This window comes from Bactrocera oleae, chromosome 3, assembly GCF_042242935.1.
Source record: "Bactrocera oleae isolate idBacOlea1 chromosome 3, idBacOlea1, whole genome shotgun sequence".
Classification (NCBI taxonomy): domain Eukaryota; kingdom Metazoa; phylum Arthropoda; class Insecta; order Diptera; family Tephritidae; genus Bactrocera; species Bactrocera oleae.
The window spans coordinates 27,472,721-27,500,403 of NC_091537.1; the positions used below are offsets into that span (position 1 = coordinate 27,472,721).

A 27,683-nucleotide genomic window follows, 5' to 3' on the forward strand; every position below is an offset into this window, starting at 1 on the left:
ATATTTAAAAACTTGAAATCAGCGCGCGAGATTCTCATCTATTTCTGATTTATTAATTTCTCCTTCGACAGACCGCCACCAGTTGCTATGGTTGTTGGCAATATGTCTTTTTCAGTTTGCCTTATAACGTATCCAAACTTATACGAGAAGAAGGTAAATTATCGTGCCACTTTCTGGGCATTGCTCTGGTTTCATAACTACTGCGAATGTTCATCTGGGTGGCCCTATTTTATTTTATTTTATATGAGGAATTTCTCTCTCAAGTCCTTGGTTTTATTTTTATGGCAGCTAAAGCACAGTTTGCTTCATTCAATTTCAGATTCAGATCAAAATTAGTTAAAAATAGTGTAAACAAGTTTATTCAACCGATTTTCACAACTCAACTGAAATTTTTTTGACAGAGTTGTAATCGATAATACCATATGGTAAAATTTCAACTGAGGTGCGGTAGAGATCCAAACAAATTTATCACTTTTCAACTAAGTTCTGAGTTCTGTTAGGTATTTTCGAGTTAATTTTAAATCTAGTTAATTTTACATTTATCTAAGATATTTCTAGCACTGCGTATCTTTGATTTTCTCTGAGTAAACAGTACCGATACTTTGGATTTGGTAGTTTATTGCGAGTACTCTCGGTACCAATATTCTTAGCACAAATATTATTATTCGTTCAATTCCACAAGCAAAGTAAAACACAGGTTTATTATGATTTGATAGACACTTGGGAAAGAGTGTTTATTTTGTATTTAAGTTGAATTTTTTAATGCATAAGTATGTCTTCTTCTTATTTTTCCTTTTTAATGCCTTCATTAAATTCTTATGTTTTGTTTTTCTTTTTTTGGAGTTTTCTTCACTTTTTCAACTCATACATTTTACCAATATACGTAATTACATAACTGCAAGTAAGAAAGTTTAGTAAATAAGTTTATATACATTTATATTATATAATAAATTAGCTGTAGTCATATATATATATAGTATATATGTAAGTGTGTTCTCAGTTTAAGACAACTTAAATATCACAGATTTTTTTTTACTATTTTACATATTTGTTGTAAAGAGTTTTAAAAATTATTGGCTAGCGGTAAAAATTAACAAACAAATAAAAACTTAATAACTTAAATGATAATTACATTATGATAATTTTTTAATTATTGCTAAAACGGAATTACAGACACATATTTAAAGCAGAAAATCGAAAAGGAAGGAAGGTTGGTTAATAGAATAGAGAGAGCGGGTGGGCGTGAGAACACCTCCCCTGTGGATTGACAGCGTCTACGGGCTGCTTTTGCATAAATACGAGTACATATTATATATGAGATTAAATACACTAAAAGTACGTATGTGTGTGTGTTATAATGGTTCTATGCTTTTAAGTAATGTTTCATTGCTCAGTTAGAGTAACCTTACAACAAAAATTACATATCAAATGAATATAATACATACTGATTATTACAAACGTTTTTGGATATTGGAGACATTCTTAAGATATTAAAGATCTTAATACATATAAGCAATAAGAAGTATGGAGCGCAAATATATGATATCTTTACATAATAATCTGTTCTACTGCAAGAATTTTTCTGTTTAAGTTGTTTGGAATGACAGACGCTTGACTGATAATACCCAATCCCCAGGCAATTTGTTCTGCTGCCAGTAGACGGTACTAGTTGTTGAGCGCTTAGCGTTGTTGTTGTTGTTGCACCTGCAATTGCTGCTGGTCGGCGATGAGCGTGGTGAAGGCGGTCGGCAACGCGCCCACCTGCTGCAGACGCAACAAGTCGCCGGCGCTGCAGACTTGCATCTGCAGAGCGGCGCCGGTATTGGCTGCTGTGGACGTGGCTACGGGAACGGACGCGTGCTTCGCCGCCAACGGTATGTTACACGCTGGTGCAATGGGACGCAAATGAGTTGTGCCACTATGAATGCTACCTGGCGTTACGGTAGCAGGTTGCTGTTGTTGGCCACAGGCTGCGGCGGCGGCGGCCGCTACTGCTGCTGCCATTGTAGCTGCGGCGACATTTCGGTTCACACCGTTAGCTTTGTCCTTGCCATGGCGCTTGATGTGCTTGGACAAGTGATCGCTGCGCATGAATTTCTTCTGGCAGACGCTGCAGACGAACTTCTTCTCGCCGGTGTGTGTGCGCTTGTGACGCGACAGCTCGTCGGAGCGCGAGAAGCGCTTATCGCAGTTTTCCCACTTGCAGATGAATGGCCGCTCACCGGTGTGCACGCGCTGATGCGCCTTCAGGTGACTGGACTTGAAGTAGTTCTTGCCGCAGTTCGGGTATTCGCAGACGTAGATGCGTCGACGCTCGGCGGCAATTTGCGCTGCAGTCATTTTGTGTAAGGGCGTTGAGGCTGGTGTGCTGCTGGCCGCGGCGCTGGTTGGATTGCCGGTGACGTTTTGTAGCAGGCCGTTGTTGGTGTTCAGCACCAACAATTGCGCGGGAATGACTGTGGTGACGTTAGGCGCGCTGCCGTTGCTGGATGCGCATGTCGACGCGGGTGTTAGGTAAATACTTTTCGGTGCAATTACTTGATACTGTGGCGGTGTGGTGGTGTACATTTGTTGCTGTTGCGGTTGCTGTGTTGCACTAACGGTTGTTTGCACAGCCGGCAGCGTGAAGCGGAAGTGTGTTTGCGTCAAATCCAGTTTGGATTCGCTAGGCTCTTTTTGCTCTGGTTGTTGTTGTGGCTGCTGAACGGACGCCGGCGCCGAGAAACTGCTGCAACGCGTGCGATTCATCTTGAACTTCAAACTGCGCCACACATTGGTTTCGCTGCAATCGTCGTCAGATGTCAGCAGCGGTGCTTGCGAGACAGTGCTATTGCTGTTGCTTGTGGTGGTTGTGGTAGACGCAGCGGAGGCGCTGGAAATGGTGGAGGAGCACGAATTCTCGTCGATGGCGGAACAAATGCCCGAGCTGTTCACATGCATGATAACGCTAACGCGCTGTGTTTGTTGTTGCTCTTGTGTTTGTACTTGTTTCTGTGTTTCTGGTGGCGGCGTTAGTGCGGCAACTGGTTGTGGCAATTCCAAGCGCTGTTTCTTGCAGGGTGGTGCCTCAGCGTCATCTTCTGTGTCTGAGGGATTTGGGGTGATTATATGCTGCTGCTTAGTCTGTTGGCTGAAATGCAGCTTGGCTTTGAGCATCTCCTCGTGTAAATGCTGTGCTGAGGGCTTTTCATCCTGCAAAGGGAAAAAGAAAACGGCAAACAGTTAGAGATATGTTTGCATAGGCAATTCTTTTCAAATAAAGTGTAGCGCAGAGGTAAACTGTGATGGAACGCAAAAAAATTCAAAATTATTACTATTTTTAAGAATTACCAATTCTTTTTCAGATATAATCAAGCAGTGATATTCCAAAATTCTCATATTTATACTAAATACTTCTTTAATAACCTCAATTACTTAAAATGGTCAGTAGCATTCATCTATTTTTGAGAAACACTCCACAAACTGATTCTCACTGCTTTAACTAACTGCATAGTAATTCCGTCTACGCTTTCGTTCTCGGATTTTGGTAGATTTTGAACTTGAAACTAGCGTCGCTGGTGAGCGCGTGTGTAAATCCCAAACAATTGCAGGACATTCTTCCTTAAAAAAAGCGGAGGTCATTTGCGTGGTCGCCATCACAGTTTATGTTCTCTTTGTATTGTGAGGTCAACGCCGATTGACAACATATCGAGGAAAAAACGTGTAAGCTCAATAACAAATTGCTAACCAACATGATTGAGCGACACAATAAGAAAAGCTGTCTACCTTTCGGAACGTACGTAAGCACTTACCAGGCGCGCATAAGTATCGCGTGCGCTGACGCGCGCATAAAATGCTTTGTCGCTCACTTAAATATATACTTTTGGGAGTAGCGTCATTGACTAGATACAATGGGAGAGCCGAAAGAAATACATTCACTGATGGCGTTCGAGCACGGAGCGAGCGCGCTGTTAAGCCCGCATTAGCTGTTGAGAGCAAATGAGAGTGTACGCTAAAAATAGCTCATATACCTATGAATATCAGCGCCAGAGCCGTCATTGAGGTGTGTGGAGCAAAGAAAAAAATTATAACAAGTAAATATCTTTATATGTATCTCCATACATATGTACGAAAATAAATCTTTCTGTGCACATGGGTACATAGTACAAAGCGTGGCACGCACTCACGGCATGACAGCGCTAGTGCAAACAGCAAGCCTACACATGGCAGCCAGCGCTACGTCATTGCTATTGTTTATGCCATAGCTGTGGGAAGGTGAGAATATGTGAGAGCGCGCATGTGTGCGTCTTTTTCTAGCGCTTGTTCTGAAAAAGCCAGGCAGGTGCTTGTAGAGTGGCGTTAGTGCTGGCATCGCACTAGCATTGGATGTTATCAATAAGCGCTATATACATACATACATATGTAAATATATATACATATATCTCATGTTTGATATTATTGGCGCTACTGTTTTCACCTTTTTATAGAATTTTCTTTTTTATTGCTTATTTCAATTGCTGTTTACTAAAGCTGGCGCACGATAAGAAATCATTGACTTCCACTAATTTTTAAAATATATGTATATGTATATATATACTATATTTATATAAATGGGCTTGGCGCTTATGGACACGATTGGGAAGTCTTGTGATATGATTTTATGTCGTTGCTGATTAGATAGGCGGTAAGTCAAGAAATTTCGTGTTTAATCTATAAACACATTAATGTAGTAATTGCTTATAATTTGGCAATATAAAATCCTAATTTACTGATATGCTTAATCGTTTAGAAAACGCCTAAAAAATATATTAAAAAAAATGAAAACAATAAGCGAGGGAAACAAGTCAGCGACGTCAGCTACCTCCCTTCATAACGCAAAAATATTCACGTATTCACGTCGTGTTCGACCATAAGCAGATACACATACAAAAGCTTGTAAATATGTATGTATGCATACATATGCGTATTCGTAGGAAAACACTGAGTACGCCGCCCCACTGCTTGGCATATTTACTTACTCACAGCGCCGCTCTTTTGCTGCTCGACTCTCGCACATCTCGGCATTTTCGTACGGCAGTGAGCGCGAAACAGTCCAATGTATCATCCACCCAGTCGGCCAGCCATTTAAACACTACACACATACTTATATGCCGAGTGATGAATAAGCAGGGACAAGGCATGCAGGCCGTCGCAAAGGGGTCATACGCTCAATACGAGCGAATCGAACGTACTTGAGCGCGCTGTGTTGTGTAGGTACATATATACATATTCGTATGTGTTTACGCTATGCATGCATGGGTGTGTATGTTTTGTAGTTTTCAGATTTGGAGGCATGTTGGCCATGCACTGTTCACGTGAACACCAGCTGACGGCCGAGTGAACACGGCGTGATCACAATGCCGGTGCTGAGTGCGAATGCGATGGCGAACATTTGTTTTCACAAAATGTGTGCGCACGAAAGCGATGGGCAAGGCAATAGGCATTAATAGTGTTTTTATTAAGCGCACGGGTGTGTACACACATACTTCATACATATGATTTGTATGTGTGTTGAGCTGCAGTCGTTATATATGAATGAATGTAGGCGGCTAAGGTAGACTGGGAGTTGCAAACACAGACGCTTTGTCATACTACCACTCGAAATTGTTGTTGTTTTCTGTTACTTTTTACTGCCGCGTCTTGCCTGATCAATCCCTCATTATGCTTAGCGTGCTTGTAAAAAGCCATTTTTATGGCGTAGCTTGCTAGTTTTTTGGTACACACCTCTTCCGCAGCCCAAAAAGTTAAAATTAGTTTTATTTCATTGAAATTGCAAGTGAATTTTCACGAAATCAAAAAAAAAGAAAAATTAAATGAAACTGTATCCATATGTATGGTATATAGCTAGTATGAAGTCATTGGAAAGCGAAATGTTCATGTGCAATAAAAAGGGGGAGTGTGCATCCGCTGTCGTTAGTTTTTGCCTGCGACGCATTTGCAGTCATTGCAGCGCCGTTGTTATTATTGTTGTCGTAAGCGATAATAACAAATTTAATGTGTCACTCGTTGGGAGCGTGCAACACAAATCAAGCGTACAAACGTTAACGTCTACATGCATACATAAATACATATATGTATATGTATGATTGTTTGCATGTGTGTGTGTATGTGTATGCATATAGCGCAACTTTTTATTAAAATTGTGTGTGCGGCTGCCTTGTAAAAATTGTATTTTTAATTGAAATACATATTTTTCGTTTTCATCGAGCTAATGTGGTAAAAAATATGTGTCTATATGTATAAGCAGAAAAAACGAAAGCAGCAAGTTGATGAAATAAGCAATTTTAGAAAATAGCTACAAATTACAAGCTCAAATAAATTAACCTAATTACATTTTTAAATTTAATACATTTTGGAGAGCCAAATGAATTTAAGTTCAGTAAATTTAGTTAGTGCTAAAATACCAGTACTAAAATATTTTGAGTTTTAAAATTTTTTAAAGCAACCAAAATGATTATTTTTTATTTCAGAAAATTTAATATTGTTTTATACAATTTTTTGAGAATTTATTTCATTAAGAAATTAAATATTTTATTAAAAATAAGTTTTTTTTTGAGCAAAGAATTTTTTTTAATTTAAAAAATATTAAATATTATTTTATGCATATGTTTTTAGAATTTAATTTATTAAAGAAATTTATTTTAAAAATAATTGTTTTCCTGCTTCTTGCTGTTGCCTACTCTTTCTTTTTTGTTTCTCATTTATATATATTAGATATACATATACGCCACTCCCACATTTTGCACCTATCCGTTGCTTTTACACTACACTTTACTTAACAATTTCAGTGTTTTTGAAATCGAATTTTGGTTTTACGAAAATTTCCGCATACTTACTTCGTTTTGTTTCTCGCATAGTGGCGGCGTTGCTGGCGGTGAAGGCAATAAAGCGATATCCATAGTGTTTGTGTGTTTGTTCGCTAATAAAAGCTGTTTTTTTTGTATTAAAAGTAATCCAAATGCAGTTATCCAATGGAATATTTTGGAGCTCACTTTTTAGGGTTTCAGCTGTTTTTATTTTTTTTCTTCTCAAAATAACTTTTTTTTGCACTTTCCACAATTTCTTTCGCTTGCGAAAATTCACTTTTTGCACTTTCACGTTTAAGCAATGTTTTTGTTTCTGCTTTTGCTAAAATTTTTCGAACTCATATATATCAAATATTTTGTTCTGCTTTGGAATTTATATGAAAATCTGTGTCTTTACCACTTTTCTTTTAATAACAGTACTTTTGTTTAATAATATTTTCTTTCATTTAGCTTTTCTTTGCTAGCTAAGCGGAGCTGAGCAGAGAATATGGAACCGTTCCGTTCGATATTCAACAAACGAATGAAAACATTTTGTTGCCTGGCTGTAGGAAGCCAATTCGGTCTGGTATGGTGCGCGTCACTGCGCGCAACGGCGACGTCGGCAGCACAGCGGCACTTTGCTGGGTAGAGTAGAATCGCAGCCACATGCACAGTGAGTGATTGTGGTTACATTGTTGTTATTGTTGTTAATCCGATTGGTATTCCTTGCCTACAGCTGCTGCTAGCGTAGCTGTTGTTGTTGCTTGTACGTGGAGTTCACGTTTGCGAGTTGGCTTAATGTTTTTGACGTTGGTGGCCTCTAGCAGGGAGCGGCGTGTGGTGCTGTCGGTGTCAGTGACGGAGTCAGTAGCCGCTTTATTTAGCGGTAAAGCTGGCTGTGTTGCTGTTGTCATTTTTTTGGCATATTCTCGTATCTGCTGGAGCTGTGCGAAATCCCAGGCGAAGTTGAACTGCAATTCACCGCCATTCAATGTAATGTGTGGGGGTTTCACGTACAGCACACACACATATATACAAACAAAGTGTATTTGCAAATGGTTATACGTAGGAGGGAGTGTCCAGCGTACGCTTATAACCGTCATCAGCGAACAAATTTTGCTTGCTATCGGTATTGTTGCTGGCGCTGGCGGTACATACACATATACACACTTATAGCAGAACTAATTGTACGTTTATGTGTGTGATGAATAGTTTGAGCTATTGCAGCCGTCATTGCTACCCACACAACAGCGCCCTTCGTTCACCCACATTTTCAGCGCCACGCACACACACATACACCCATGTAGCAGTCATTTGCATGCGTGTGTATACATATGGATGTGCGTATTCATTGTGGCAGGTGAAGGTAACTTAAAGTCCCAACGTAGCCAAGTATGTGTGCACATACAAACACACACATATATGTATATTTGAGTGCAGAACCGCGCACGTTGTGTGCGTATGTGTTGCAGATGAGCGTGGAGCTACAAAGTATGCGTAGGTCGATTGGTAAAAATATATCTACATGTACTTATATATATTTTCAATATAATGTAAAATGTCCCCTACCCGATTTAGGAAGAATTAAAAAAAAATGGAGTTATGTGAAAAATCTAAAAGTTAAAACAAAAATTCAACTGAATTTATAGAATTATTATGTATGTATGTATTAGCGTATATTTCAATGGATGTAGATACATATGTATATGTATATATTGGTGTTGAAGTTTATATTTTGAAATCGCTACCCTACAAGAACAGTGACAGTCATCTGATCGGTAATATGACAGTCACAGCTGGAAAAATTTTTTCAGCGCGCAGAACAAAGTTTCTATCATTTTCTTAAGAGTCTTGTGCAAAAACTTATATAAACAAACGCATGTGTGTTAGTTTGCATCTCTCTTTAACACATGGATATTCGGAATTGATTCACAATATATATATGCATACTGCTCACTCTCATGTTTTTTCCTGAGTCATTGCTTCATCAAAGCTGCAATTTGTCAGTAATGACTGTAAATCTGTCAGAAGTCAAAAATTCTTTTTAGTTTTAAATAAAACAATTTTTATTTCTTTAAAAAATTAAAAACTTTTAATTAAAACTAGTTATAATAATATAGATAAATATATATATAATATAATATAAAAGTATAAATATATGTATAACAAAAATATAATTATATAATAAATTATGGAAATAAATTTTCACTTGATTCCATGCTTGCTCCTCTCAAAAGCTCTGCTGTACGTCTTTCTCCAGTTCATGGATATTTCGGAATTCAAAAATGCCTAACAAAATGAAAGTTATTTGAAACTTAATAATATGTTACGTATATTATATTTGAAAACTCCTTCGTTATTTATTTATTTTTTTAACACAAAAAGAGTTATTGCAAAGGGGCACGTAACACTTTTGGTTTATCACACGGAAAAACAGCTACATAGGTATCACAACTGCTCGAAACTTCTATGGAAATGTATGCTGTCTCTTTTCGACGTATAGAATTTGCTTTTGGAAAAATTGTAAACATTGACAGTCATTTCCCTGTTCATTTGACTGTCAGTGGTGACAGTATTAAAGAATGCATCTATTTCATTCTTACATATGTAAAGCTATAGTAAGCAATATGTGTCTCTCTTTAACAATAACAGTGACGGTCAATTGCTGAGTAAATTGTCTGTCAGTAGTGATAAAATAAATGTGAGTGGATTGGTGAAACTATCAGCAGTTTCATGTAGGGTTGCGAACTCCATTTTGCTGTGCCCCCTTTTATACATAGATATGAATTACTCTTATGTAAATACATAGCCACATATTTGCCGCCAGAAACAAACATACTAACATACAGACATATGTATCTACATGTGAAATTTCGCAGTTGTCGTGCCCCTATTCCCAAGTCGTTTCATTCGCGTATTTCGTACGGTTTTGTTACTTTTTCACTACTCCACCTTACTACACTTTACTCTGCTTTATTTGAGTTATTGGAGAATTGCTTTTCACCTTTGTACTCTGTTGTAGATATAGAGAAACTCAGTATCTGCGACATGAGCAAAGAAAATGCGAGTCAATCTAGTTAACTAATTAACAAAGAGATACATGCAAATAGTAGATATATTTATGCATGCAAATAACACGAACTGTTTTAGTTCTTGGTCCCAATAAGATGTGTACTGGGGTTTTTCAGTTTGTCATCAATTATTTTAAGTTGTTTTTTTATTTTTTTCTTAAAAATCTAGTATGTACTCGAAACGTGAAATATTTTCAATATCGTGGGGCTTTTTTTGAAATATTTTGCATATTGATGACTCATCACCTGTTGCTTTAACAGCCAAAACTACTAACAGTTAAAATATAACTAATAACTGTTGAGCTAATATCGCGAATTCCAGAAAAATCTTGTGATTAGAACTAAATTTTTTGAAATGACTTCAGAGTACTGATGCTCTGGGGAAAATTTCTGAGAAAACTCTTGAAATAATAGGCGCAAAGGCGACGTCAGCAAATTAGCAACTGATTGCTGTTAGAAGTTAAAGACTTCAGATTAGTAATTCCAAAAAAGACGCTCTATGCTATTTCTGTGCTTCGTCCAAATAGCAATAAAACCGAAAATTTCTACCTTTGACATTTCTATACGTGTCTAATCTATTTTTTTAACTCCAAAACGTGCGCGGGGTTAGATCACGTTCTAACATACAACTTCTAGTGGTTTTAATTGTGCTGATTTGTCTCATATTTTATATATGTATAATAAATAAATGTAATACTAAGTAATCGTAAACACTTAATTTGATATTTTTGTAGTAATATGTCAAATATTCCACGTCAGTAAGCTATTTTTTCAAAATTGCCGATGGGACGACACGAAATACGTACAATTTTTGTGTGAATATGATAATTTGTATAAATGTAGATATGTACGTATACATGTCCGTCTTGTATATGTAAATTCATGTAAGTTCGCTGTCGGTTTGTTGGCAATTGCGAAACGCTCGCACACTCTTTCTGTCAGCTCAGCAGCATGAACCCAAAGTAGACCGGACCTTAGGAGTGTCAGAATTGCTTGCGTGATCATTCACCGCGGCGATGAGGTAAGTTGAGGGAAGGTCACATACAATGTGTATATACATTTATATATATGTATATAAATGTGTGTGTGCGCGCATAGGTGAATATATGAAAGCTATTTTTTCCATAATGCTTGAGATCATCATGAGTGAGAAAAAATGTGTACTTGTACGAACAAAGTAGTGAATCGTACTTTGTAGTTGAAGGGAAAAAATCATTTAGCAAAGGCATTCATTTTTTATGATCGTCGTTTATTAGCCAAAAGTAATAAAAGGGCGAGTTGTAAGTGAAGACATATAAGAGCATGTTTACCGCAGATGTTCCGCTACATCTCTATTTGTATAGGTAAAGTTTATTTTTGCTGATTTTTGGGAATTTTAGCGCAGGCTTTGTGCAAAACAAGCTTTATATACCTGAATAGATTTTATTAAATTTATGTGTTTAGCCAAGCCAAAACTCAGGCTTAAAGCCAAAGCAAACTTTTTCATACAAATATATACTCCAACTCGTAGAATATACATAGGTATGTTCATCTTTATGCAGTTCATCCACATGCCATTCGCGCATTCCATTCTCCAGACCTCGTTTCTCGAACTTTTGTTGCTAACGCGACTAGCGTAACCAGCTTGCAGCTTCCATTAATCATGTATTGAAAGCACACTCCAATAGCGTGGTCAGCGTCATCATCCGCAAACCACCACTACCACAATAATCTCCAGCCCCAACAACATCGACGATAACAACAACAGTGATCACACACAACAACATCTGTGTCTCTGGTGTTATGTTCAACGTACTATTGCTGATTGTGTTCACGCGTAAACCGGTTCTTTGCCACAGTCACAAAGCATCAGCATACTCTATCGTGCCAAATAACAACAGTAACAGCAACAACAACAGCAATCGCGTCAGTAACGCCAGCAAGAGTAGTTGTAATAACAGCATCAGCTGTTTTTCCCCAAATCCAATACGAACTTGTATGCATACAGACAGACACAGAGCCAAACAAACGTACATATGTACGTATAGACACATGAGGTGGCGGTTCATTTTCATCGCTTGCTCTTGTACATATCTATTTACCACATAAATACAGACAGACGCCGCACATGGACTTCGACAATGAAATCACGCTGCTGGTGCGTGATAGCCGAAGTATATAATTGTGTGTGTGTATGTTGGTAGACGCAACCGTGCTAGTTGCTACCTCTTAGTGCAACTCGCAGATACAACACATTGCAGTCGTATAAAGCGCGCCAAATGTGCGGTGTTTAATGGTGCCCAGTAGGAAATGACCTAAATGATGCTTATGGTACACGGTACACGTATGATTCCCAAACTTTCAAAATAACGCATTGTGTTAGATCTTGATGCGAGTAATTATAGTCGGAGAATATGTTTGGAAACACTGATAACATATCAATTACCAAATGTATGTTCCATTCTGTTTGTTATTCTTGTTTGTAGAGAGTTGTATTTATTTTAAAATTTACTATTATTCCTATTAGAAAATTACATTTTAAGTCGCATATATACATTTTTCTTATTTTTTTATGTTTTCTTTAATTTTTTTGATTTTTTTCTTGTGTTGTTGCCTTACATGTTTTTGGGACTTTAGCGATACTCGTTACATTTACTGAATTATATCCAAAAATAAGCTTTATTTCTAATTTTTAGACTCGAAGTATTTTTTGAAAAAGCTTTCTTTCTTTAAGAAATACTAATGAGAATAGTATTTGAGAGGTAATTATAGAGGGAATTATAAGTCTTCCATCTCTTTTCAATATTTCCCTCCATCTATAGATTTATTCAATCACCTCAAACCAGTTTACAATTTTATTAATTGAAAGGGTTTGTTGAATGAATTTTACATTGGAGGTATCCATTGGATATTTTCAAGTTCGTCGCTTTTTAAGTTGTTTCATAGATTGGAAACACTTCTCATCAAAATATTCCTATATTATTAAGAAATATGGACGAATAACTATAAATTCATTAAAAACAACATTATCTTATTTTCATATACTTAACATGTGTAATTTTAAAACAATTTCCAGCAATAAATAGCAAAGATTAAAAAATAACTTTGTATAGTAAAAAACAGTTAAATAACTCTTGTAGATTTTCAATATAAATACAATTTACCAAACATATTAGAACAGTTATCATATACATTTTATTTTTATATTTTCTCATTTAATTGTACATCCCTTTTTATGTTCACTTAAAATTTTTATGGTATTTTATTATTGAACTATAAATATTCTAGTACATGCAATTAGTAATCTATTATTATTTGAAATGTAAAGGAAATTAATTTAACATTTCAAAAACAGTTTTTATATTGTAATTACAAAAATATTATTTAAAAAATCTAAAATGTCTAATCCTAAATTTTTGAATTAAAAAAATTTGCAACCCATCTTTTTATATAAATATCTAATAAAAACAACATCATTGAAATATTTTTTATGTTTACTATAATATATATATATATTAACTCCCAACCTTCAGTAAATCAATATTTGAGGTGATATTACAAATCTGGAATATATATTCTTCAATCGTATTGTGGCTCACCTTTCACTATCACTACATACGGTTAATTTAAAATATTAAAAGGCAAAAAACAAGTTATGTAGGCTAATTTTTCCTACTGGGTGTACATGCCACTCCTCACTTTTTTATTAGTTTATATACAATTATGTATAAGCGAATATTTCATCAGCTAATTCAAATGAAGTCAACTAGAGGTTTGTGCTAATGTCCTATTTGAAACGTAGCGCGAAGCGGTAACTGTTGCTACAATGCGATGTGGTAAATGCTTTCTAAAAGACGGAGGTGTGTGACATTGTTGAATTGGAAGACTATATGCTATCATGATATGCCTTTTCCGCTTAATAATAATCGAAGGCGTGTACACGACGCTATACAAACATGTACAAGTAGTTAGATTTAAATGCCTCCAATATAAATACGACTCTTCTTCTTCTTCTGCTCTTGTGTATGTATATCAACATTGGAAGCAGTTACGTATTCAAGTATCTACTATTTTCTGTATAATATAAATAAGTGCCTTTCTCAACTGTTGATTTCTCCTATGACGAAATGAGAGCGCGCTGGCGCAAAGGCCAACTAGTCGTCAAGAGCGCACAGTCTGCTTCAAGTGCATATTTGTATATATGTACGTATATACATATATATCTATGTATATATCTACTCCGGTGCACAGCTACTTTGTACACACGAGTAGCTACTATTTATTGTTGGCATTGCCAATGGAAAAATTGTATGACGTTTCACCAATTTATTAGCTAATGATAAAAATTCTACACAAAATTGTGAGGGGATTTTTGTGTCTAATAATTTTTCTGCGAAAATAATTAGATTTTAGGTTAATGAGAAAGATTGAGTTATCCCACACATACTTGTACATATATGTACATATGTATGTATGTACATACATACGTTTGCATGAATTGTGAGCATTAGTCGAGCTATTAACTAGTTAAGTAAATGGTTTACTAATTGTAATCAAAATTATATTAAACTACTATTGTACTTTACAGTCGTAAAACAACTTATAAAACCAAATCAGCTTTTGCATTCTCATCGTTGTTATTCCTATAAATAAATAAATGTATATACTTATGTATATTATAAATTATAATATACTAAACGTCTGGATAAGATCGCTGATAATGGTGAGTGGCTTGATATCTGCACAAAATGACGAAATACGTCAATATTTTCCATTATAAGGCAAAAAATACCGCTCTGTAGTGAAATATTTCTAAAGTTATTCTAATGAATTAAAAGAGAGTGCATACGAGTATATGGTATACATCCAATGGGGACTACTGTACCATTATATGAATTATATTATTAACATAGCAATTTTGCTTAGATAAACTTTTTTTTGGAGAATACTTGAACGAGTATTGTAAACTAGAATTATTTAAGCACATTTATTTAAAATACTGACTGAACTTAAAAACTTATAACATATTTTCTGTTTTTAAACCGCATGAATACACATAAAGAAAATATATCTACGTTGAACATATGTATATTATATATGCGGGGATTTTCGAAAAACTGAATCAAACACATTGAGAAAACCTGCTAATTGAGTTTGAATGTCTTGCAGTTACTAGAAAATAAGAAAATTCGAAAAGACTTCGTGTAACTTTCACACACAACGCGCCAACTTTCCGCAAAGAAAAAATCCCCTGGGCAAATACTACGAGTATATTATAGCTAGGAACGACGGTGAATGTCATTTGCACGCCTTTTAAGTATAATTCCTGTGTGGTGCATACTTATACACAGTCATAAATAATATAATCGTGGGTACTCGAGTCTAACAATAAGGGCGTACTTGATCGTACGAGGATTTTTGTTGTATAACAAAACGTAGCTAATTACTTTTGGAATTTCATTAGAAGTGTTAACGTCAATGCGCAATTTTCGAACTGGCAATAATGTAACAAAGCGCTCCAGTCACAGATTTACAAGAGCAACAACAAAACATAGCGACATAATTCACATACTGTGCTATATCGTGTACCAATGTATGTATGTGAGTACGAAGTAGTGTGGTTGAGCGCCAAAAACTGTGCAATGTGCACAAAAAGGGGCTCGCTTGCTCTCTCAGCCAATCAACGTGTCGGTATTTCCGTCTGAACTATACGCCAGACGCCTGCAAACAACTACAAAGCAATGAGCATGCGGGAGCGTAAAATCAGCTATATAAACGCACGCGTTCGGCCTTAGGAGAGAGCACACTATTGAAGCACTCATACAAATAGACACATATGTATGTACAAACATACTAGTATATGTATGTAGCCCACTGACAATCGTGCCAAACAAAAGCCAGCACAACAATAGCAAACAGCAGCGATAACGACAGCAACAAGCAGCAAAATAATACTCGAAATGGGTACGAGTGAACTAACACGCCTCACGGAATGCGAAATTCCAATGTATAAGCCACTAATAGCTCGTGGGCACAACTCGTCGTCGTATCTAACATGTACGCGTTATTGCTGTTGTTTTTGCAAATGCTGATTGCTGTGCACGCATTGACCCCGTGATATTCGTCTAGTGTTCACGTGAACAGCTCAACAGCCGTCGTCGCTAAAGAAGTAAGCAACAACAATGGATGACGAAGTGATTATTAACAGGCGTTTGGCGTGACTGGTTCGTTGGTCGGTTGCTTGAGCGGTTGGTCGGGGGAGCGGCAGTGTGGCTGACGAACGAACGACCTAGCGTGCTTGGTAAAATGGTTTGACTGGGTTGGGTTGTGGATGAGCTAGTTGGCGGCTGGCTGCCTAACTGCCATGGAAGCAGCTCTTGCTGTGGAGTGAACTGGAGAAGGGGTGTATCAGCGTGTCGCAGACATGAGATATAATACATACAAATATATGTAAGTGTGTGTGTGTGTGAATGTGTTGTGTTTAGTGCTTATAGTTAAGCACGCTTTCGCACATTTTTCTGTGAATATGGCTGTTGGGTGTCTATATTTTTAGGCACGTATGGTATATGAGCGTTGGCCCCATAAGGTGTAAATACACTAGTGGAAATATTGTACACATACAAAAATTTTGTAGTTTGATTTCTTTCTACGTTTTATAATGAGCTTTTATCATGCATGCTAAACTGTTGCTGTAGTTTCTAATTTTATACACCAATGGTTTATTTATTAATGCCTACCTTCTGTTGATGACAGTGTTTCATTTTTCAAAACTTGTGTAATTTTATTTTTGTCGCTTTCTATTTCATGTATTTATAACGTCTTTTTTTTTGTCTGGAAGTCAATATTAAACTAAAGAAGAGTTAATTAAAGGCATTAAAAATGCTTGGTCATAAATTTCCTAAAATTTTATTTTAAAATTGTGCGAATCGCTACCGAATCGAATCTTTGAGATTATCCTTATCAAGGCAGGACCGACTCACTATTAAAACAATATATGGTACAAATGTTTAAATTAATTAATATATAAGTTTAGAAATACGTTCTGTCTGAAAATATTTAAAAATACTAAAAAAAGTAATATGTGCTAACCTGATGACCTAATTAAAATGACTAATTTTTCTGTTGATTTCGGAAAAAATTATTAAAAAATATAGAAAAAAGTTAAAACATTTATTTTTGTTTTATTTAGTAGAAAATTGATGTGTTAATAATAATTTAGAATTGTAGTTTCTTTAGTTTTGATAGAAATCAACCAAAACTGCTTAAAACCGAAGTGTGCTAACCTGATGAAAAAATTTTTAATCATGAATGCAGCATGCTTTATAGGATATATATTTATACATTTTGCTACAAAAACTTTATATATTTAAAGTGTTGCAAATACTGCATTGCAAAATAATTGAAATAATTTATTTTAAATTTAAATACGGGAAAACAAATTTTAATCCCACATACCGGGTTTATGAACAAAAAAAAAAATTTAATCTCAAGCATAGAATTAAGAATTAAAAAAGGAAATTGTTTTAGAATTAACACTTTTCGCGTTCGTTTAGATAAAAAAATAACATTTTAAATTTTTAATCCCCAACATCTTAAATTAAAAAATTTGAATTTAACGCCGGTATTAAAAAATAAAAATTTAATTTTTCATCCAAATTTTTAATATTAAAAATTCGCAACTCTGTATATTTGTATTACAATATATTACTTTATTAATTACTAATTAGCCACTATCGAAGAATCTTAGGAATTAGGAAATGAATATCCAGCTCAGAATGCATTTCGAGCGCCCACTTACAAAAAAACGAGCTTCATATTTAATATTGAATTACACTTTAACAAGACCGTTCCAATTACCACTAGTGCTAATTTACGCGGTGTGCTCAGACAGAAAATAACAGGAGTTTTAAAATTTTAGCTGCATTCTTACTTTGTAGTAAACAAGGTTAGAGGTGTTTTTATGAGCTCGGCGATGTTCAATTGTTAAAAGCTCACACTTCGTTGCTTGTTCGTCAATTTTTGGCCAAAAACAATTTTGTAACGATGCCTCAGCCTCCATATTTGCAAGACATTCCGTGTAACTTTTTTCTATTACCAAGCGCTGGCACAAGAACATAATATCAAATATTTAGAAGGCGACAACCTTAATGTAGACGAATGAATAAATATTTTTTTCAAAAAACGAAATTTCGTAAAACTAGTTCGCTTCTTCACGTGTAATTTGTAAAATGAACCACTGTAATACAGTTTTTTTGCTTAAAATGGTTTACCGACTAAATATAAAGTACTGATACACTTTGGGCACATTCGCGGCTTTGTAATAATTTTGTTTACAATTGAAAGGTGTGGCTATACGAATTGGTAAAAATGTGTGTGAACGTAAATTAGCGGTAAATACGTAAGGCGATTTCAAGTTACGTATGCAAGTTGAAAAAGCTGTGCAAATAACGGTGTCTTCGGGTGGGCATGCAAGTGTATATACGTTTATATATATCATACATATATAAATCTGTAGTTGTGCATCTACTGCACATGTAAACCGTTATTACACCTGTGAATTGACATCAGCACTCCCCAGTGGATTTAAGCACGTTTTTGTTCCGCTTGCCTTACACAAAGCGCTCTGTGCACACCGCCTGTGCCTTCTGTGTCTGCGAATGACACATTCGAGCCACAAACTTCTAGCGCTGAGCAAAACGATGACGCACTTTTCACAGTCGACTGCAGACATTTGGCACTGCCGTCGCGTACGCGTGGGCACAGGATATTATTGGAAGCTAATATATTGATATTTACAGTTACAAGCGTGCAAGTGAATATTCTACTGAAGTAGATCACAACTGTATATCAGTACACCTGAACCTATGTGCACGTAAATGCAAAGCAAAGTATAGCAACAAAAGGAGGGATTGCTTGAACTGGCAGCAACAACAACTTCACTTCAGCCCGTTTACCTTGACATCTATTCCGGCATGCGCTGCTGAAGCCGATTGCCTTGAGGCCATCTGGCAGCGAACTTCTACCCGAAAAGCTCCGCTCAGTAGGTGAACAAGCATTTCAGGGCCATGTGCGCCTCGCCGGTAGCTGCAAAAATGTTGTTATCCTTTTTGCGGTGCTTTTTTTATTGTATTTTATGTATTTCGCTCGGCAACTTAATGATAGCCGTGAAAACGAGCACAAAACGAAGTAATATAAATAAAAACAACAACAATGACTGCAGCAAAACGGTTGTAGGCTGCGTGCTAGTTTGAGTGTGTGTGTGTAGGATTAACAGTATGTACATACATATATAAGGTACTTAGCACATAAGCATGTAGGTTGGTTGGTTGGCTGACTGGCTGGTTGTTGGGTTGGCAAACATGTGCCTTGCAGGTGGGCATTATTTTTAGTCGCCAGCGTGGGGCGTAAGTGAGTTGCTGACATTGTCGATGACGTCATGTCGCTGATGCTGGAATCAATGCTGTTGCTGTCATTGACTGACACTGCTCATAAATATGCATATGTTGTGACATTTATTTATAGTAAGTCATCAAATGCAGTCATTTACGTTTTAAAACACCACAATTGCTAGCACAAGTTCAAGAGCGTGGCAACTATGCATTTAGACATTAAAAACATAAAGATCTTATTGTGTGCTTAAAATTACCAGTTAGAACACCAACAACTAAAAACAAGAAAAACCGTTAACTTTGGCTGTACCGAAGTTAGAATACTCTTCATAATTAAAAAAGTTTCCATACAAAAATTTTATTTTGATTTTGATCCGCTCACAATAATCCACGCAAATTTTGTGAAGATATCTTGTCAAATGGACAAGTTTACTATACAAAAACTTGATTTTGATAGTTCAGATTGTATGACAGCTATATGCTAATTTCGGAGTTAATAGCGTTGTCTTTTAAAATATTCTGTGTCAAATGTCGTGAAGATCTATTCTCAAATAAAAAAGTTTTCCTTACAAAGGCATAATTTTGATCGTTCAGTTTGTATGACAGCTATATGCTTCAGTGATCCGATAAAAGCGGTCCCAACAAATTTAGGTTCGACTCAGTAATCGTGCTGATCCTTTATACCATATGCAAATTTTATATTGGAAGTGTTTCTTTCTGAGTGTTCAAAAACTTCGTGGCAAGCTTAATATATGTATGAACCCTTAAAAAGTGGGATTAAAATGTTGAGCATCTATAATGTAAAAATTCTTGTTATATTTGATTTAAAACTGAGTTAAACCCGACTCTGCACCTCTTGTTTTAAAACAAGTTTACATCTAATAGATTCCAAGAAAAAATCATAAGTTTTATCAAAGTCGAAATATCTATTAATGATTCTGAAGTGGAGATTTTAAGGTCTTCAATCGAAGAAATAAAAAGATAAATACCAGCAGTCTTAATTACAGGAAACCATCACCAAATAGACATTGAATAAAATAGTAAGGTGATATATAATATTTATATCTATGTATATTCATAATTGTTCTAAAAGCATCATATGATTTTCGACACGTTTAGATCAAAGTGATTATGAACATATTTTCCTATATATAATGTTATGCACTGATATCACATGTGAAAAAACTTAGCAGTCATGTGATATATAATATTTATATCTATGAATATTCATAATTGTTCTATAGGCATCATATGATTTTTAACACTTTTAGATCTAAGTGATTACCAAAACTACTCAAATTGTATTTAATGAAGAAACAAATCGTTTTCAGAATATCAAAATTAAAATTCAACACTTGAGTAGATAAAGAATCATTGGAAGGTATTTCCAAAGTTTCTAGTATATTTAATTTTTTATACTCACTATTACAAATTAAGCTATTGGTTTCAAGTCTTGGTTATTTCAGGGACGTCCTATATGAGAAGTGGGTGTAATTGAGTACCGAATTCAAACATTTTATTTACTAATCCTTAAAAGGTTCACAAAGAGTATTTGACATTTGCCTCTTAATATGCGGAATTGTTTATGGAAATTTTTATATAGTGGTCAACAATAATGTGTTCTGTTGATTTATATTACACTACATACATTATATAATATATCTTTATCATTTTCCGTAGTATATTAAAGAGAGGAACTAATATTTAACTTATTTTTAACACAGTAAGACGGGAAACACATTTATTATAAGAAATTTTCTTTTTTATATGCTTGAAGTTTTAATTTCTCAATTTTGCCCTTTTAATTATATCAGAGAACTATTCAATACCTTATCTGGCGTTTTCTATATTTGCTCTAAATCTGTAGTATCTAAATTTAAAGTTAGCCTCATGTATGAAAGGCTAAGTCGAAAATTCAGGAAACAGTGTTAAAAAACACCTAAAATTTTTCTCAGATCGAGAAGCCTACAGTTATTTTAAACCATCACTTATGTATTAGTCGCCTTTTGTAATGCTAAAATGTCTAAAGATGAAACCATTTAATTTGCAAATATGCATATAATAATAAAAACATTTTGGAAAAAGTGAATAAGAACAAGTAAGGAAGGGCTAAGTTCGGATGTAACCGAACATTTTATACTCTCGCAAAGTCAAATGGTATACTCGTTTGAGACTTCTTTGTGGATTGACTGATATTTTCGGTAGAAGGTCAACTATAGGCACTGGGGTCCACATATTTAGTACTTAGGGGTTTGAACAGTTTTGGTTCGATTTAGACAATTTTTGGCCGCAAGGTGGCATACTTTAATTGCATTATTTACGCAAAGTTTTACCCCGATATAATCATTGTTACCTGATTTGCATAGTGGAAAGTGAAAGAATCAGATAGAATTGAAAATGGTGTTACATGGGAAGTAAGCGTGGTTGTAGTCCGATTTCGCCCATTTTCGCACTATGACATAAAAACATGAAAAGAACGTTATGCACCGAATTTGGTTGAAATCGGTTGAGCAGATCTCAAGATATGGGTTTTCACCTAAAAGTGGGCTGTGCCACGCCCACTGTCTAATTTGGAACGCGGTTCCTATAAAGCCAATTTATACCATCTCAGAGATAAAATTTAATGTCTCTGGCGTGTTTAGTGCTTGATTTATCGCGCTTTTAGTAGTTTTTAACAGTACCGTTATATGGGGAGTGGGCGCAGTTGCCACCCGATTTCAACTATTTTCCCACCGTCAATAGAAGTGCTAAAAACATTTGCTTCTAGTGAATTTTGTTATTATAGCATTAGCGGTTTAGGAGATATGCACATTAAACCTATTAGAGGCGGGACCACGCCCACTTTTTAAAAAAAAGTTCTAACTGCAGATGCCCCTCCCTAATGTGATCCTGTGTACCAAATAACAGTCTTGTATCTTATTGCGGAGCTTAGTTATGGCAAGTTATTTGTTTTTGATTAATGGCGTTTTGTGGGCGTGGCAGTGGTCCGATTACGCCCATCTGCAATACCAACCGTCTCACGGTACCAAGAAACATGTCTACCAAGTTTCATAAAGATATCTCAATTTTTACTCAAGTTAGAGCTTGCACGGACGGACGGACAGACGGACGGACGGACAGACGGACGGACGAACAGACAGTCACCCGGATTTCAACTCGTCTCTTCATCCTGATCATTTATATATACATAACCCTATATCTAACTCGATTAGTTTTAGGTGATACAAACAACCGTTAGGTGAACAAAACTATTATACTCTGTAGCAACAGGTTGCGAGAGTATAATAAACAAGTAAGGAAGGGCTAAGTTCGGATGTAACCGAACATTTTATACTCTCGTAAAGTCAAATGGTATACTCGTTTGAGATTTCTTTGTGGATTGACTGATATTTTCGGTAGAAGGTCAACTATAGGCACTGGGGTCCACATATTTAGTACTTAGGGGTTTGAACAGTTTTGGTTAGATTTAGATAATTTTTGGCCGCAAGGTGGCATACTTTAATTGCATTATTCACGCAAAGTTTTACCCCGATATAATCATTGTTACCTGATTTGCATAGTGGAAAGTGAAAGAATCAGATGGAATTGAAAATGGTGTTACATGGGAAGTAAGCGTGGTTGTAGTGCGATTTCGCCCATTTTCGCACTATTACATAGAAACATGAAAAGAACGTTATGCATCGAATTTGGTTGAAATCGGTTGTGCAGATCTCAAGATATGGGTTTTCACCTAAAAGTGGGCTGTGCCACGCCCACTGACTAATTTTGAACGCGGTTCCTATAAAGCCAATTTATACCATTTCAGAGATAAAATTCAATGTCTCTGGCGTGTTTAGTGCTTGATTTATCGCGCTTTTAGTAGTTTTTAACAGTACCGTTATATGGGGAGTGGGCGGAGTTGCCACCCGATTTCAACTATTTTCACACCGTCAATAGAAGTACTAAAAACATTTGCTTCCAGTGAATTTTGTTATTATAGCATTAGCGGCTTAGAAGATATGCACATTAAACCTATTAGAGGCGGGACCACGCCCACTTAAAAAAAAAATCTTAACTGCAGATGCCCCTCTCTAATGTGATCCTGTGTACCAAATAACAGTCTTGTATCTTATTGCAGAGCTTAGTTATGGCAATTTACTTGTTTTTGATTAATGGCGTTTTGTGGGCGTGGCAGTGGTCCGATTACGCCCATCTGCAATACCAATCGTCTCACGGTACCATGAAACATGTCTACCAAGTTTCATAAAGATATCTCAATTTTTACTCAAGTTAGAGCTTGCACGGACGGACGGACAGACGGACGGACGGACAGACAGTCACCCGGATTTCAACTCGTCTCTTCATCCTGATCATTTATATATATATAACCCTATATCTAACTCGATTAATTTTAGGTGATACAAACAACCGTTAGGTGAACAAAACTATTATACTCTGTAGCAACAGGTTGCGAGAGTATAAAAATAAAGAAACTCAAAAATATTTAATTCAATGAATTGAAAATATGAATAGCGGGTATTCTATAAATGTTGGAGGACCATCCCAATATACAAATAAAATATGCAACACGCACTAAGTGTCTCGTTCCCGAACAGCACAAACATTAACGAAAATTTTGTGAATAACAGAAAAACTCTACTCGAATTGCTAGATACTTTTCGCTCGTATGAACGCACAGAGCGAACACATAAGAGAATTTTCCGATAATGAGCTTTAAAAGAGTCCCCATGTGAACGCCGACTAAGCAAATCTGTCTTAGATTTTACAACAAGTGATAGTTACTAAAAAAGTATATCCGTGCTCTCGTATATTATAAATAATTATTTCTCTATTTCTTTTGTTCTTGTACTAATTAATAAATAAATTCAATTAATTAATTAGGGAGTTGAAATGCAAAAACAAAACTATTGCAATAGAACTATTTGATAATTGATATTAACAGTTAAATAGTTAAACTGGTTTGCGCCAGTTAGGGTGTTACAATACTGGCATTTTCGTTAACAAATATATGAACTTATGGGCACAAACCGGCAGATAATATTAAATGGGTGTAGTTTCTGGGTAAGTAACAAAAGTCAAAACTAAATATTTTATGTATAGCAAATGAAGTCAGAAAGCATTGAAACAAAATATATACAAATTAATGCATCTTATGTTGGCGATTAAATTATAATTATTAATTTCTAAGGATTCTAAGGATTTTTATACGTATAATCACAATTTCAATTCGATAGTTACGTATGCATATTTATATATAAGTGTATTAATTTTAAAAATTATAATGTTAGTATTAATTTTTTTTGCGTAAATTTCGCTTTGTGTGCAAGCAATAAATATTTTTTGCTCATCTTCAAATATTTATGCAATTTTAACAACAAATAATAGTTCTGACGTCAATTACAACTGAATGTTAAAAAAAATTTTATAAAAAAACTCAACACCAATATATAGGAGGGCGAGTTCAAATCAGAGATACACAAACGCAACCTGTACGCAAATCTTAAATTATAACAGTACCGAAATGGCAGGTGAACTGGATGAAACGAACAATTAAAAAATACCCTCTCTGGGAAAAAATGGATACGTAAGTTGGCATAATATATCATGATAAATTCTAGTATCTGGCTGGTTGCTATTGAGGCGATGTGATCAATACTCGGATATATAGATCCAAGCGCCTTGATCCTGCGTCTACAGACTGCCGTGCCGTGCCGTCTGACATCATACCTCGAGAGTTTATTTAAAATAATGGTATTATTTTTTATCTGTAGTAAATCAGTATGCTTGATTATTGGTCATAATTTTTAATTGTCTTCTTTATAGTTTTTTACATTATCGCTGCAACTGACTAATATTATAGCGATAATTGTCTAGTGTAAATAGCAAACAATGTTGGTTCTCGAGATACTAAAAAATTATGACTTAATTGTGGGAGGATTGAATATAAAAATATATTTTTAGCGAATAAAAAGAAACGAACGATTTTACAGCTGATTTTGTTTCCCGAAATGTCTAACATTTGCTAGAGTTTGTTATAAATCAATAAAACCACCAGTTTTACAAAAAAAAAGAAAAATTTTTCCCATAAATTCTAATACCTAATAGAATTTTTATACTCTCGCAACCTGTTGCTACAGAGTATAAAAGTTTTGTTCACCTAACGGTTGTTGGTATTACCTAAAACTAATCGAGTTAGATATAGGGTATATATAAATGATCAGGATGAAAAGACGAGTTGGAATCCGTGTGACTGTCTATCCGTCTGTCCGTCCGTGCAAGCTGTAACTTGAGTAAAAATTGAGATATTTTTATAAAACTTGGTAGACATGTTTCTTGGTACCGTGAGACGGTTGGTATTGCAGATGGGCGTAATCGGACCACTGCCACGCCCACAAAACGCCATTAATCAAAAACAAATAAATTGCCATAACTAAGCTCCACAACAAGGTACAATACTCTTATTTGGTATACAGGATCACAATAGGCAGGGGCATCTGCAATTAAGATTTTTTTTAAGTGGGCGTGGTCCCGCCTCTAATAGGTTTAATGTGCATATCTCCTAAACCGCTAAAGCTATAATAACAAAATTCACTGGAAGAAAATGTTTTTAGCACTTCTATAGACGGTGTGAAAATCGGGTGGCAACTCCGCCCACTCCCCATATAACGGTACTGTTAAAAACTACTAAAAGCGCGATAAATCACCCGCCAGAGACATTAAATTTTATCTCTGGGATGGTATGAGATGAGTTTATAGGAACCGCGTTCAAAATTAGACAGTGGGCGTGGCACAGTCCACTTTTAAGTGAAAACCCATACCTTGAGATCTGCTTAACCGATTTCAACCAAATTCGGTACATAACGTTCTTTTCATGTTTCTATGTCATAGTGCGAAAATGGGCGAAATCGGACTACAACCACGCCTATTTCCCATATAACACCATTTTCAATTCCATGTGATTCTTTCACTTCCACTATGCATATCAAGCAACAATGATTATATCAGGGTAAAACTTTGCGTGAATAATACGTTTAAAGTATGCCACCTTGTGACCAAAAATTGTCTAAATCGAACCAAAACTGTTCAAGCCCCTAAGTACTAAATATGTGGACCCCAGTGCCTATAGTTGACCTTCTACCGAAAATATCAGCCAATCCACAAAGAAATCTCAAACGAGTTTACCATTTAACTTTGCGTGAGTATAAAATGTTCGGTTACATCCGAACTTAACCCTTCCTTACTTGTTTTAAAAGTAATTTTAATAAGCAAAGAGAATTTCCGAACATAATTTTCGTAAATTAATTCTACATTTAAAATTTCTTTGTGTTTGTATTAGTAACATCCTCTATTGTGGTAACACTAGAATAACGATCTTGTTTTGCGTTTGCTAAAGAAATACCGCAAATTCAATAAAAATATTTTGTTTTGCGCGCCTTCCTTTGTTGGTGTTGCCGTTTTGTGAATAGGACTCGATCATAACTGTATAAATCGAATACAAATTGAACGATCGGAACCAAGTTTTAGTATGGAACATTTTTTTACTTCTTTTTCACGAAATTTTGTTTGGATTATTATCCAAAGTAATGCCACAATCTTATTATCTCATTCAGATCAGATCACTATAGCCTATAGCTGCCTTATAAATTTACCGATTAATACGTATGAAAATTTTTTTATTTATGAAAGGTATTATAGCTTCGGTGCAGCCAAAGTAAACGTTTTTTAATATTTTATTTATTTTTGCTTTGACGAGAATTTAATAGATAGCCACTCACTAGCTGAGTGAACCACCCACGGTATTAAAAATAATTCAATAATTCAAAATGAAAAAAAAAATATATTTTTTCTAAATAATTTTGAAATCGTTCCATCGAAGCGAAGTTTCTTTTTTGCACATAAGTCACGCGATTTCGCACATGTACGTTCGTATTCACGAATGAACGTCACAAAAAATTTTACACACACATATGTATATCCGGGAAAATCGAAAATAATTAGTTCTCTTTTAAATAATATACTTGTGTATCTAAAGCGTAGAGGCCATCCAGTCACTCACTTATCGAGTGATTTGAGGATGGTTAGTTCTTCATTGTTAGAGGGCTGTGCACTCGCTGGGCTCATGATACTTCCTAGCTTTTGTGCCATGTCTCACCGTTTGACGTCACTTGCCGACTTGGGCAGCAGTATTGGCGACGGCGAAGGCAGATAGCTAAGACGGCCGGCATGTTGTTGTTGTCTGGTGACTTTATCGTAACTGTTGCTGACGTTAAACAGCGAGTGTGCGACAACAACAACAACAATGAGTTTCGAAACACAGTCACGTTGAGTGTGGGAAAGTATTTATGAATGCAACGTCAACGTGTGGGATACATACACTTACCATACATATCCATATATATTTTGTGTACATAAGCACAATTACATAGTGCATTTTTAGTAAT

General features: G+C 35.6%; 1 protein-coding gene and 1 long non-coding RNA gene across 5 annotated transcripts in view; one reads left to right on the top strand and one right to left on the bottom strand.

Annotated features, from left to right (window-relative positions):
- Window positions 1–698: 698 nt before the first annotated feature.
- cbt (Kruppel like transcription factor cabut) lies at window positions 699–7,331 on the bottom strand. Of its 4 annotated transcripts, none has more exons than XM_014235559.3 (2): window positions 6,855–7,331; window positions 699–3,192 (listed from the first exon to the last, which is right to left on the bottom strand). In XM_014235559.3, the coding sequence occupies exons 1-2, from the start codon at window positions 6,915–6,917 to the stop codon at window positions 1,681–1,683; spliced, it is 1,575 nt and encodes a 524-aa protein (XP_014091034.1). In that variant the 5' UTR covers window positions 6,918–7,331; the 3' UTR covers window positions 699–1,680. The 4 variants fall into 4 exon arrangements, with proteins under 4 accessions (XP_014091034.1, XP_014091036.1, XP_069962436.1 ...); XM_014235561.3 differs by lacking the exon at window positions 6,855–7,331 and adding an exon at window positions 4,998–5,181; XM_070106335.1 differs by lacking the exon at window positions 6,855–7,331 and adding an exon at window positions 3,792–4,458.
- An 8,003-nt stretch (window positions 7,332–15,334) lies between these two features.
- The window catches only part of LOC138855956 (uncharacterized), a 37,231-nt gene continuing 24,882 nt past the window's right edge, over window positions 15,335–27,683 (top strand). The window contains exon 1 of the long non-coding RNA XR_011395093.1: window positions 15,335–16,303. This is a non-coding gene — a long non-coding RNA (uncharacterized lncRNA). The remainder of the gene's footprint in view (window positions 16,304–27,683) is intronic.